The sequence below is a fragment of the Petromyzon marinus genome, chromosome 76 (assembly GCF_048934315.1).
Source record: "Petromyzon marinus isolate PM22_M1 ecotype Great Lakes invasive population chromosome 76, UKy_Petmar_22M1.pri1.0, whole genome shotgun sequence".
NCBI classification, from domain to species: Eukaryota; Metazoa; Chordata; class Hyperoartia; order Petromyzontiformes; family Petromyzontidae; genus Petromyzon; species Petromyzon marinus.
In genome coordinates this window covers 798,677-811,176 of record NC_133742.1, presented here as the reverse complement: position 1 = coordinate 811,176, position 12,500 = coordinate 798,677, and the positions used below count along the sequence as shown (strand labels likewise).

The 12,500-nt window shown below is 58.4% G+C and overlaps 1 protein-coding gene across 3 annotated transcripts in view; it reads left to right on the top strand.

The window, feature by feature from the left end:
• Window positions 1–12,500, top strand: part of RRM1 (ribonucleotide reductase catalytic subunit M1) — a 350,107-nt gene that overhangs the window by 298,784 nt on the left and 38,823 nt on the right. For all 3 annotated transcript variants that reach the window (XM_076056594.1, XM_076056595.1, XM_076056596.1), the window contains 2 exons: window positions 1–69; window positions 8,403–8,479. The exon at window positions 1–69 is cut by the window's left edge and continues 153 nt beyond it. In XM_076056594.1, the coding sequence (XP_075912709.1) occupies window positions 1–69; window positions 8,403–8,479 (146 nt within the window). The remainder of the gene's footprint in view (window positions 70–8,402; window positions 8,480–12,500) is intronic.

The following is a 12,500-nucleotide window of genomic DNA, read 5'->3' as shown; positions in this document are numbered from 1 at the left end:
GCCAGCTGTGAGCTGGCGCGCCTCCTGGGCCCCTACGACACCTACGCAGGCTCGCCCGTCAGCCAGGGGGTGAGGTGGTGGGTGAGGGTGGGTTGTTGGGTTGGTGGTTGGATGGGTGGGTGAGTGAGTGGGTGGGTTGGTTGGGTGACTGGTTGGTGGGTGGTTGGGTGGGTAGTTGGGTGGGTAGTTGGGTGGGTGGCTGGTTTGGTGAGTGGGTGGGTTGGGTGGGTGGTTGGTGGGTGGTTGGGTGGGTAGTTGGGTGGGTGGCTGGTTGGGTGAGTGGGTGGGTTGGGTGGGTGGCTGGTCTACCACGCAGCGCTGGGCGCCAGCTGTGAGCTGGCGCGCCTCCTGGGCCCCTACGACACCTACGCAGGCTCGCCCGTCAGCCAGGGGGTGAGCTGCTTGGGCGGGGTGAGGGTGGGCTGGGTGGGTAGTTGGGTGGGTGGATGGGTGGGTGAGTGAGTGGGTGGGTTGGTTGGGTGACTGGTTGGTGGGTGGTTGGGTGGCTGGTTGGGTGAGTGGGTGGTTAGGTGGCTGGTTGGGTGAGTGGGTGGCTGGTTGGGTGAGTGGTTGGGTGGTTGGGTGGTTGGGTGGGTGGCTGGTGGGTGGTTGGGTGAGTGGGTTGGGTGGGTGGGTGGTCTACCACGCAGCGCTGGGCGCCAGCTGTGAGCTGGCGCGCCTCCTGGGCCCCTACGACACCTACGCAGGCTCGCCCGTCAGCCAGGGGGTGAGCTGGTGGGGGAGGGTGAGGTGGGTGGTTAGGTGGGTGGTTGGGTGAGTGGGTGGTTGGTGGGTGGCTGGTTGGGTGAGTGGGTGGGTTGGGTGGGTGGTTGGTGGGGTGGTTGGGTGGTTGGGTGGGTGGCTGGTTGGGTGAGTGGGTGGGTTGGGTGGGTGGCTGGTGGGTGGTTGGGTGAGTGAGTGGGTGGGTTGGGTGGCTGGTCTACCACGCAGCGCTGGGCGCCAGCTGTGAGCTGGCGCGCCTCCTGGGCCCCTACGACACCTACGCAGGCTCGCCCGTCAGCCAGGGGGTGAGCTGGTGGGGGAGGGTGAGGGTGGGGTGAGTAGTTGGGGTGGTGGATGGGTGGTTGGGTGAGTAGTTGGGTTGGTGGATGGGTGGTTGGGTGAGTAGTTGGGTTGGTAGATGGGTGGTTGGGTGGGTAGTTGGGTTGGTGGATGGGTGGTTGGGTGGGTAGTTGGGTGGTTGGGTGAGTGGGTGGGTTGGTTGGGTGAGTGGGTTGGGTGGGTGGCTGGTCTACCACGCAGCGCTGGGCGCCAGCTGTGAGCTGGCGCGCCTCCTGGGCCCCTACGACACCTACGCAGGCTCGCCCGTCAGCCAGGGGGTGAGGTGGTGGGTGAGGGTGAGGTGGGTGGGTTGGTGGTTGGGTGGTTGGGTGAGTGGGTTGGGTGGTTGGGTGGGTGGGTGGTTAGGTGGGTGGTTGAGTGGGTGGTTGGTTGGGTGGGTAGTTGGGTGGGTAGTTGGGTGGGTGGCTGGTTTGGTGAGTGAGTGGGTTGGGTGGCTGGTCTACCACGCAGCGCTGGGCGCCAGCTGTGAGCTGGCGCGCCTCCTGGGCCCCTACGACACCTACGCAGGCTCGCCCGTCAGCCAGGGGGTGAGGTGGTGGGTGAGGGTGAGGGTGGGCTGGGTGGGTAGTTGGGTTGGTGGATGGGTGGTTGGGTGGGTGAGTAGTTGGGTTGGTGGATGGGTGGTTGGGTGAGTAGTTGGGTTGGTAGATGGGTGGTTGGGTGAGTAGTTGGGTTGGTGGATGGGTGGTTGGGTGGGTAGTTGGGTTGGTGGATGGGTGGTTGGGTGAGTAGTTGGGTGGTTGGGTGAGTGGGTGGGTGGGTTGGTTGGGTGAGTGGGTTGGGTGGGTGGCTGGTCTACCACGCAGCGCTGGGCGCCAGCTGTGAGCTGGCGCGCCTCCTGGGCCCCTACGACACCTACGCAGGCTCGCCCGTCAGCCAGGGGGTGAGCTGCTGGGGTGGGGTGAGGGTGGGCTGGGTGGGTAGTTGGGTGGGTGGTTGGGTGGGTGGGTGGTTGGGTGGGTGGGTGGTTGGGTGAGTGGGTGGGTGGGTGGTTGGTGGGTGTTTAGGTGGGTGGTTGAGTGGGTGGCTGGTTGGGTGAGTGGGTGGGTGGGTTGGTTGGGTGGCTGGTCTACCACGCAGCGCTGGGCGCCAGCTGTGAGCTGGCGCGCCTCCTGGGCCCCTACGACACCTACGCAGGCTCGCCCGTCAGCCAGGGGGTGAGCTGCTGGGGTGGGGTGAGGGTGAGGGTGGGGTGAGTAGTTGGGGTGGTGGATGGGTGGTTGGGTGAGTAGTTGGGGTGGTGGATGGGTGGTTGGTGGGTAGTTGGGTTGGTGGATGGGTGGTTGGGTTGGTGGGTGGGTGGTTGGTGGGTGGTTGGTGGCTGGTTGGGTGAGTGGGTGGGTTGGTTGGGTGGGTGGTTGGGTGGTTAGGTGGGTAGTTGGGTGGGTGGTTGGGTGGGTGTTTGGGTGGGTGGCTGGTTGGGTGAGTGGGTGGTTGGGTGGGTGGTTGGGTGGGTGGTTGGGTGGGTGAGTGGGTGGTTGGGTGGGTGTTTGGGTGGGTGGCTGGTTGGGTGAGTGGGCGGTTGGGTGGGTGGCTGGTGGCTGGTTGGGTGAGTGAGTGGGGTGGTTGGGTGGCTGGTCTACCACGCAGCGCTGGGCGCCAGCTGTGAGCTGGCGCGCCTCCTGGGCCCCTACGACACCTACGCAGGCTCGCCCGTCAGCCAGGGGGTGAGCTGCTGGGGTGGGTGAGGTGGGTGGGTTGGTGGTTGGGTGGTTGGATGGGTGGGTGAGTGAGTGGGTGGGTTGGTTGGGTGACTGGTTGGTGGGTGGTTGGGTGGTTGGGTGGGTAGTTGGGTGGGTGGCTGGTTTGGTGAGTGGGTGGGTTGGGTGGGTGGTTGGTGGGTGGTTGGGTGGGTAGTTGGGTGGGTGGCTGGTTGGGTGGGTGGTTGGGTGGTTGGGTGGCTGGTCTACCACGCAGCGCTGGGCGCCAGCTGTGAGCTGGCGCGCCTCCTGGGCCCCTACGACACCTACGCAGGCTCGCCCGTCAGCCAGGGGGTGAGCTGCTGGGGGAGGGTGAGGGTGGGTGGGTAGTTGGGGTGGTGGATGGGTGGTTGGGTGAGTAGTTGGGTTGGTGGATGGGTGGTTGGTGGGTAGTTGGGTTGGTGGATGGGTGGTTGGTGGGTAGTTGGGTTGGTGGATGGGTGGTTGGTGGGTAGTTGGGTTGGTGGATGGGTGGTTGGGTGGGTGGCTGGTTGGGTGGGTGGCTGGTCTACCACGCCGCGCTGGGCGCCAGCTGTGAGCTGGCGCGCCTCCTGGGCCCCTACGACACCTACGCAGGCTCGCCCGTCAGCCAGGGGGTGAGCTGCTGGGGGAGGGTGAGGGTGGGGTGGGTGGTTGGGTGGTTGGATGGGTGGTTGGGTGAGTGGGTTGGGTGGTTGGGTGACTGGTTGGTGGGTGGTTGGGTGGTTGGGTGGGTAGTTGGGTGGTTGGGTGGCTGGTCTACCACGCAGCGCTGGGCGCCAGCTGTGAGCTGGCGCGCCTCCTGGGCCCCTACGACACCTACGCAGGCTCGCCCGTCAGCCAGGGGGTGAGGTGGTGGGTGAGGGTGAGGTGGGTGGGTTGGTGGTTGGGTGGTTGGGTGGGTGGGTGAGTAGTTGGGTTGGTGGATGGGTGGTTGGGTGAGTAGTTGGGTTGGTGGATGGGTGGTTGGGTGAGTAGTTGGGTTGGTGGATGGGTGGTTGGTGGGTAGTTGGGTTGGTGGATGGGTGGTTGGGTTGGTGGGTGGGTGGTTGGGTGGGTGGCTGGTTGGGTGAGTGGGTTGGTTGGGTGGGTGGGTGGTCTACCACGCAGCGCTGGGCGCCAGCTGTGAGCTGGCGCGCCTCCTGGGCCCCTACGACACCTACACAGGCTCGCCCGTCAGCCAGGGGGTGAGCTGGTGGGGTGGGGTGAGGGTGGGTGGTTGGTGGGTGGTTGGGTGAGTGGGTGGTTGGTGGGTGGTTGGGTGGGTGGTTGGGTGGCTGGTTGGGTGAGTGGGTGGGTTGGGTGGGTGGTTGGTGGGTGGTTGGGTGGTTGGGTGGGTAGTTGGGTGGGTGGCTGGTTGGGTGAGTGGGTGGGTTGGGTGGGTGGCTGGTCTACCACGCAGCGCTGGGCGCCAGCTGTGAGCTGGCGCGCCTCCTGGGCCCCTACGACACCTACGCAGGCTCGCCCGTCAGCCAGGGGGTGAGGTGGTGGGGGAGGGTGGGGTGGGGTGGGTAGTTGGGGTGTTGGATGGGTGGTTGGGTGAGTAGTTGGGTTGGTGGATGGGTGGTTGGTTGGGTGAGTGGGTGGGTGGTTGGGTGGGTGGCTGGTTGGGTGAGTGAGTGGGTGGGTTGGTTGGGTGGCTGGTTTGGTGAGTGGGTGGCTGGTTGGGTGGGTGGTCTACCACGTCTCCTGGGCCCCTACGACACCTACGCAGGCTCGCCCGTCAGCCAGGGGGTGAGCTGCTGGGGGAGGGTGAGGGTGGGTGGGTAGTTGGGGTGGTGGATGGGTGGTTGGGTGAGTGGGTGGTTGGGTTGGTGGTTGGGTGGGTGGCTGGTTGGGTGAGTGGGTGGGGTAGGTGGTTGGTGGGTGTTTAGGTGGGTGGTTGAGTGGGTGGCTGGTTGGGTGAGTGAGTGGGTGGGTTGGTTGGGTGAGTGGGTTGGTTGGGTGGCTGGTCTACCACGCAGCGCTGGGCGCCAGCTGTGAGCTGGCGCGCCTCCTGGGCCCCTACGACACCTACGCAGGCTCGCCCGTCAGCCAGGGGGTGAGCTGGTGGGGTGGGTGAGGGTGAGGGTGGGGTGGGTGGTTGGGTGGGTGGATGGGTGGTTGGGTGAGTAGTTGGGTTGGTGGGTGGGTGGTTGGGTTGGTGGGTGGTTGGGTGGATGGGTTTGGGGGGTGGTTGAGTGGGTTGGATGGGTGGGTAGTTGGGGTGGTTGGTGGGTAGTTGGGTTGGTGGGTGGGTGGTTGGGTTGGTGGGTGGGTGGTTGCGTTGGTGGATGGGTGGTTGGGCGGGTGGGTGGGTGGTGGGTGGGTAGTTGGGTTGGTGGGTGGGTAGTTGGGTTGGTGGGTGGGTGGTTGGATGGGTGGTTGGGTGGGTAGGTGGGTGGTTGGGTAGTTGGGGTGGTTGGTGGGTAGTTGGGTTGGTGGGTGGGTGGTTGGGTTGGTTGGTGGGTAGTTGGGTTGGTGGATGGGTGGGTGGGTGGGTGGTTGGTGGTTAGTTGGGTTGGTGGGTGGGTGGTTGGGTAGGTGGGTGGTGGGGTGGTTGGTGGGTAGTTGGGTTGGTGGGTGGGTGGGGTGGTTGGTGGGTAGTTGGGTTGGTGGGTGGGTGGTTGGGTTGGTGGGTGGGTGGTTGGTGGGTAGTTGGGTTGGTGGATGGGTGGTTGGGCGGGTGGGTGGGTGGTTGGTGGGTAGTTGGGTTGGTGGGTGGGTGGGTTGGTGGGTGGTTGGGTGGGTGGGTGGTTGGGTAGGTGGGTGGTTGGGTAGTTGGGGTGGTTGGTGGGTAGTTGGGTTGGTGGGTGGGTGGTTGGGTTGGTGGGTGGGTGGTTGGTGGGTAGTTGGGTGGGTGGGGTGGTTGGTGGGTAGTTGGGTTGGTGGGTGGGTGGTTGGGTTGGTGGGTGGGTGGGTGGTTGGGTTGGTGAATGGGTGGTTGGGCGGGTGGGTGGATGGTGGGTGGGTGGGTGGTTGGGTTGGTGGGTGGGTAGTTGGGTTGGTGGGTGGGTAGTTGGGTTGGTGGGTGGGTAGTTGGGTTGGTGGGTGGTTGGGTGGGTAGGTGGGTGGTTGGGTAGTTGGGGTGGTTGGTGGGTAGTTGGGTTGGTGGGTGGGTGGTGGGTAGGTGGGTGGTGGGTGGTTGGTGGGTAGTTGGGTTGGTGGGTGGGTGGTTGGGTGGGTGGGTGGTTGGGTTGGGTGGGGTGGTTGGTGGGTAGTTGGGTTGGTGGGTGGGTGGTTGGGTTGGTGGGTGGGTGGTTGGTGGGTAGTTGGGTTGGTGGATGGGTGGTTGGGCGGGTGGGTGGGTGGTTGGTGGGTAGTTGAGTTGGTGGGTGGGTGGTTGGGTTGGTGGGTGGGTGGTTGGGTGGTTGGGTAGTTGGGGTGGTTGGTGGGTAGTTGGGTTGGTGGGTGGGTGGTTGGGTTGGTGGGTGGGTGGTTGGTGGGTAGTTGGGTTGGTGGTTGGGTGGGTGGTTGGTGGGTGGGTGGTTGGGTAGGTGGGTGGTGGGGTGGTTGGTGGGTAGTTGGGTTGGTGGGTGGGTGGTTGATGGGTAGTTGGGTTGGTGGGTGGGTGGTTGGGTTGGTGGGTGGATGGGTTGGTGGGTGGTTGGTGGGTGGTTGGGTTGGTTGGTGGGTGGTTGGTGGATGGTTGGGTGGTTGGGTTGGGGGTGGTTGGGTTGGGGGTGGTTGGGTTGGTGGGTTGGTGGTTGGGTTGGTGGGTGGGTGGTTGGGTTGGTGGGTGGGTGGTTGGGTTGGTGGGTGGGTGGTTGGGTAGGTGGGTGGGTGGTTGGGTTGGTTGGTGGGTGGTTGGCTTGGGGGGTGGGTGGTTGGGTTGGTGGGTGGGTGGTTGGGTAGGTGGGTGGGTGGTTGGGTTGGTGGGTGGGTGGTTGGGTGGGTTGGTGGGTTGGTGGGTGGTTGGGTTGGTGGGTGGGTGGTTGGGTTGGTGGGTGGTTGGGTTGGTGGGTGGTTGGGTGGGTGGTTAGGTGGGTGGGCGCTATTGAAAGAGCTACACAGCAGCTTCGTGTGGTCTTACACCTGCTAAAATAAAAAAATAGTTTATAGACGACTCGCTACTAACACCACTTGCCCCTACAGCCTGCTAGAGGCTACACGGGGGACCTTTGTCTGTGTCTACCTTCATAGGCGTTGCTGCTGCTACTCGCTACTAACACCACTTGCCCCTACAGCCTGCTAGAGGCTACGCGGGGGACCTTTGTCTGTGTCTACCTTCATAGGCGCTGCTGCTGCTACTCGCTACCAACAGCACTTGCCCCTACAGCCTGCTAGAGGCTACACGGGGGACCTTTGTCTGTGTCTACCTTCATAGACACTGCTGCTACTACTCGCTACTGACAGCACTTGCTCCTACAGCCTGCTAGAGGCTACACGGGGCACCTTTGTCTGTGTCTACCTTCATAGACACTGCTGCTACTACTCGCTACTGACAGCACTTGCCCCTACAGCCTGCTAGAGGCTACACGGGGGACCTTTGTGTCTACCTTCATAGACACTGCTGCTACTACTCGCTACTGACAGCACTTGCCCCTACAGCCTGCTAGAGGCTACACGGGGCACCTTTGTCTGTGTCTACCTTCATAGACACTGCTGCTACTACTCGCTACTGACAGCACTTGCCCCTACAGCCTGCTAGAGGCTACACGGGGGACCTTTGTCTGTGTCTCTGAGTGGCGTTGGTGCTGTGTGCAGCACTTGCCCATGTTGCCTGCTAAAGGCCACGTGGTTGGGGTCACCCTCTGTCTGTGTGTGTGTGTGACTGTGTGTGTGTCTGTGTGTGTGTGACTCTGTGTGTGTGACTCTGTGTGTGTGTGTGACTGTGTGTCTGTGTGTGTCTGTGTGTGTGTGTGTTTGTGACTCTGTGTGTGTGTCTGTGTGTGTGTCTGTGTGTGTGAGTGACTCGGTGTGTGTGTGTCTGTGTGTGTGACTCTGTGTGTGTGTCTGTGTGTGTGACTGTGTGTGTGTGACTGTGTGTGTGTGTATGTGTGACTCTGTGTGTGTGTGTGACTCTGTGTGTGTGACTCTGTTTGTGTGTGACTGTGTGTGTGTGTATGTGTGACTCTGTGTGTGTGTGACTCTGTGTGTGTGTGTGACTCTGTGTGTGTGACTCTGTTTGTGTGTGTCTGTGTGTGTGTGACTCTGTGTGTGTGTGACTCTGTGTGTGTCTGTGTGGCCTCAGGGTGCACATAGCCTGGCACAAGCGTCGTGGTGACGTCACCGCCACTTAGTGGCGAATGGCGGTTGTTGTTGTTGTCTGTGTGTGTGTTTGTGTGTGTGTGACTCTGTGTGTGTGTGTGACTGCCTGTGTGTGTGTGTGACTCTGTGTGTGTGTGTCTGTGTGTGTATGTGTAACTCTGTGTGTGTGTATCTGTGTGTGTCTGTGTGTGTGACTCTGTCTGTGTGTGTCTGTGTGTGACTCTGTGTCTGTGTGTGTGTGTGTCTGTGTGTGTCTGTGTGTGTGTCTGTGTGTGTGTCTGTGTGTGTATGTGTGACTCTGTGTGTGTGTCTGTGTGTGTATGTGTGACTCTGTGTGTGTGTCTGTGTGTGTGACTCTGTGTGTGTGACTGTGTGTGTGTGTCTGTGTGACTCTGTTTGTGTGACTGTTTGTGTGACTGTGTCTGTGTGTGTGTCTGTGTGTGTGTGCAGATCCTGCAGTACGACATGTGGGACGTGACCCCCACTGACCTTTGTGACTGGGCGTCCCTCAAGAAGAAGATCGCACAGTGGGTGTCACCCCCCCCACCACCCACCCACTCTCACTGTCACACGCTCATTGTGTCACGGTCGCTGTGTCACAGTCATTGTGGGTCTCTGTGGGTCTCTGTGGGTCTTTATGAGTCTATGTGGGTCTCTGAGTCTCTGTAGGTCTTTGTGAGTCTATGTGGGTGTCTGTGGGTTTCTATGAGTCTACGTGGGTCTGTGGGGTCTTTGTGAGTCTATGTGGGTCTCTGAGTCTCTGTGGGTTTCTATGAGTCTCTGTTGGTCTTTATGAGTCTCTGTGGGTCTCTATGAGTCTCTGTGGGTCTCTATGAGTCTCTGTGGGTCTCTGAGTCTCTGTGGGTTTCTATGAGTCTCTGTTGGTCTTTATGAGTCTCTGTGGGTCTCTATGAGTCTCTGTGGGTCTCTATGAGTCTCTGTGGGTCTCTATGAGTCTCTGTGGTTTTCTATGAGTCTCTGTTGGTCTTTATGAGTCTCTGTGGGTCTCTATGAGTCTGTGGGTCTCTATGAGTCTATGTGGGTCTATGTGGGTCTCTGTGGGTCTCTGTGGGTCTCTGTGGGGTCTTTGTGAGTCTATGTGGGTCTCTGAGGCTCTGTGGGTCTCTATGAGTCTCTGTGGGTTTCTATGAGTCTCTGTGGGCCTCTGTGGGTCTTTATGAGTCTCTGTGGGTCTCTATGAGTCTCTGTGGGTCTCTATGAGTCTATGTGGGTCTCTATGAGTCTCTGTGGGTCTCTATGAGTCTATGTGGGTCTCTATGAGTCTCTGTGGGTCTCTGTGGGTCTTTATGAGTCTATGTAGGTCTCTGTGGGTCTCTGTGGGTCTCTACGAGTCTCTGTGGGTCTCTGGGTCTTTGAGTCTCTGTGGGTCTCTATGAGTCTCTGTGGGTCTCTGTGGGTCTCTATGACATAGTCTGTGGGTCTTTATGAGTCTCTGTGGGTCTCTGTGGGTCTCTACGAGTCTCTGTGGGTCTTTATGAGTCTATGTGGGTCTCTGTGGGTCTCTATGAGTCTATGTGGGTCTCTATGAGTCTCTGTGGGTCTCTATGAGTGAATCTCTGTGTCTCTATGATTTTATGTGAGAGGGGGAAACGCTATATCCCCTCATAGGTGTGACGGATGGGGATTAGTCCACAGACTGCTGTGTAATCGCCTTCTACCCTGGCAGATCCAGGGGGTACTGTTCCTTGACACCCACCCATGAGTAGAAGGGAGTGAGATGGAACGGATGGAGATTAGTCCACCCACGGGGGTAGAAGGGAGTGAGATTGAACAGATGGAGATTAGTCCACACACGGTGTAGAAGGGAGTGAGATGGAACAGATGGAGATTAGTCCACCCACGGGTGTAGAAGGGAGTGAGATGGAACAGATGGAGATTAGTCCACACACGGTGTAGAAGGTGGAGTGAGATGGAACAGATGGAGATTAGTCCACACACGGTGTAGAAGGGAGTGAGATGGAACAGATGGAGATTAGTCCACCCACGGGTGTAGAAGGGAGTGAGATGGAACAGATGGAGATTAGTCCACACACGGGGTAGAAGGTGGAGTGAGATGGAACAGATGGAGATTAGTCCACACACGGTGTAGAAGGGAGTGAGATGGAACAGATGGAGATTAGTCCACACACGGTGTAGAAGCTGGAGTGAGATGGAACAGATGGAGATTAGTCCACACACGGGGTAGAAGGGAGTGAGATGGAACAGATGGAGATTAGTCCACTCACTATGTAGAAGGTGGAGTGAGATGGAACAGATGGAGATTAGTCCACCCACGGGGTAGAAGGTGGAGTGATGGAACAGATGGAGATTAGTCCACCCACGGGTGTAGAAGGGAGTGAGATGGAACAGATGGAGATTAGTCCACTCACGGGTGTAGAAGGGAGCGAGATGGAACAGATGGAGATTAGTCCACACACGGTGTTAGAAGGGAGTGAGATTGAACAGATGGAGATTAGTCCACACACGGGGTAGAAGGTGGATTGAGATGGAACAGATGGAGATTAGTCCACACATGGTGTAGAAGGTGGATTGAGATGGAACAGATGGAGATTAGTCCACCCACGGGGGTAGAAGGGAGTGAGATGGAACAGATGGAGATTAGTCCACCCACGGGTGTAGAAGGGAGTGAGATGGAACAGATGGAGATTAGTCCACCCACGGGGGTAGAAGGGAGTGAGATGGAACAGATGGAGATTAGTCCACACATGGTGTAGAAGGTGAAGTGAGATGGAACAGATGGAGATTAGTCCACACACGGTGTAGAAGGTGGAGTGAGATGGAACAGATGGAGATTAGTCCACACACGGGTGTAGAAGGGACTAAGATGAAACAGATGGAGATTAGTCCACACACGGTGTAGAAGGTGGAGTGAGATGGAACAGATGGAGATTAGTCCACACACGGGTGTAGAAGGGACTAAGATGAAACAGATGGAGATTAGTCCACACACGGGGGTAGAAGGTGGAGCGAGATGGAACAGATGGAGATTAGTCCACCCACGGGGTAGAAGGTGGAGCGAGATGGAACAGATGGAGATTAGTCCACCCACGGGGGTAGAAGGGAGTGAGATGGAACAGATGGAGATTAGTCCACCCACGGGGTAGAAGGGGAGTGAGATGGAACAGATGGAGATTAGTCCACCCACGGTGTAGAAGGGAGCGGGATGGAACAGATGGAGATTAGTCCACTCACGGTGTAGAAGGGAGCGAGATGGAACAGATGGAGATTAGTCCACTCACGGTGTAGAAGGGAGTGAGATGGAACAGATGGAGATTAGTCCACACACGGTGTTAGAAGGGAGTGAGATTGAACAGATGGAGATTAGTCCACACATAGGGTAGAAGGTGGAGTGAGATGGAACAGATGGAGATTAGTCCACCCACGGGGTAACAGCAGGCACACACAGATACACACAGACACACACAGATACACGCACACAGACACACACAGATACACACACAGATACACACAGACACACACATACAGACACACATAGATACACACACACAGACACACACATACACACACAGATACACACACACACAGATAAACACAGACACACACAGATACACGCACACACACACAGACACACACAGATACACACACACAGACACACGCAGATACACGCAGATACACGCAGACACACACAGACACACACACAGATACACATACAGACACACACACAAACACACACACAGATACACGCAGATACACAGATACATACAGACACAGACAGATACAGACACACACAGATACACAGATACACATAGACACACACAGATACACACACAGATACACGCAGACACACACAGACACACACACAGAGACACATACACACACAGACACACGCAGACACACACAGTCAGACACACGCAGATACACGCAGATACACGCAGATACACAGATACACACAGACATACAGACATACAGACACACAGATACACATAGACACACACAGATACACACACAGACACACACACAAACACACACACACACAGATACAGACACAGATACACACACAGACACACACACACAGATACACAGACACACAGAGACACAGACACACGCAGATACACACACAGACACAGATACACACACAGATACACACACACACAGACACACAGATACACACACAGATACACACACAGATACACACACAGACACACACACAGATACACACACAGATACACACACACACAGACACACACAGATACACACACAGACACACACACACAAATCTTTCACCGCACGCACGAGTGATGTGTTATTTAGGTGCGTGCGTGCGTGCGGGCATTATCGCACGCACGCACGAACGGAGGACACGTAAATAATACTAAACACAGACGCGGATTCACGCCTTTATTACCACACGCTCGCATTTCGTGTAGCGGTAAATAACGCGCACACACACACACACACAGCGAGCACGCGTTCGTTCGTTTGGAGCGGTGGGTGTAGTGGTTAGCGCTACGCTGACCGCTACGAACCTCGGCGAACCCGAGTTCGATTCCCGCTCGCGGCCAACAC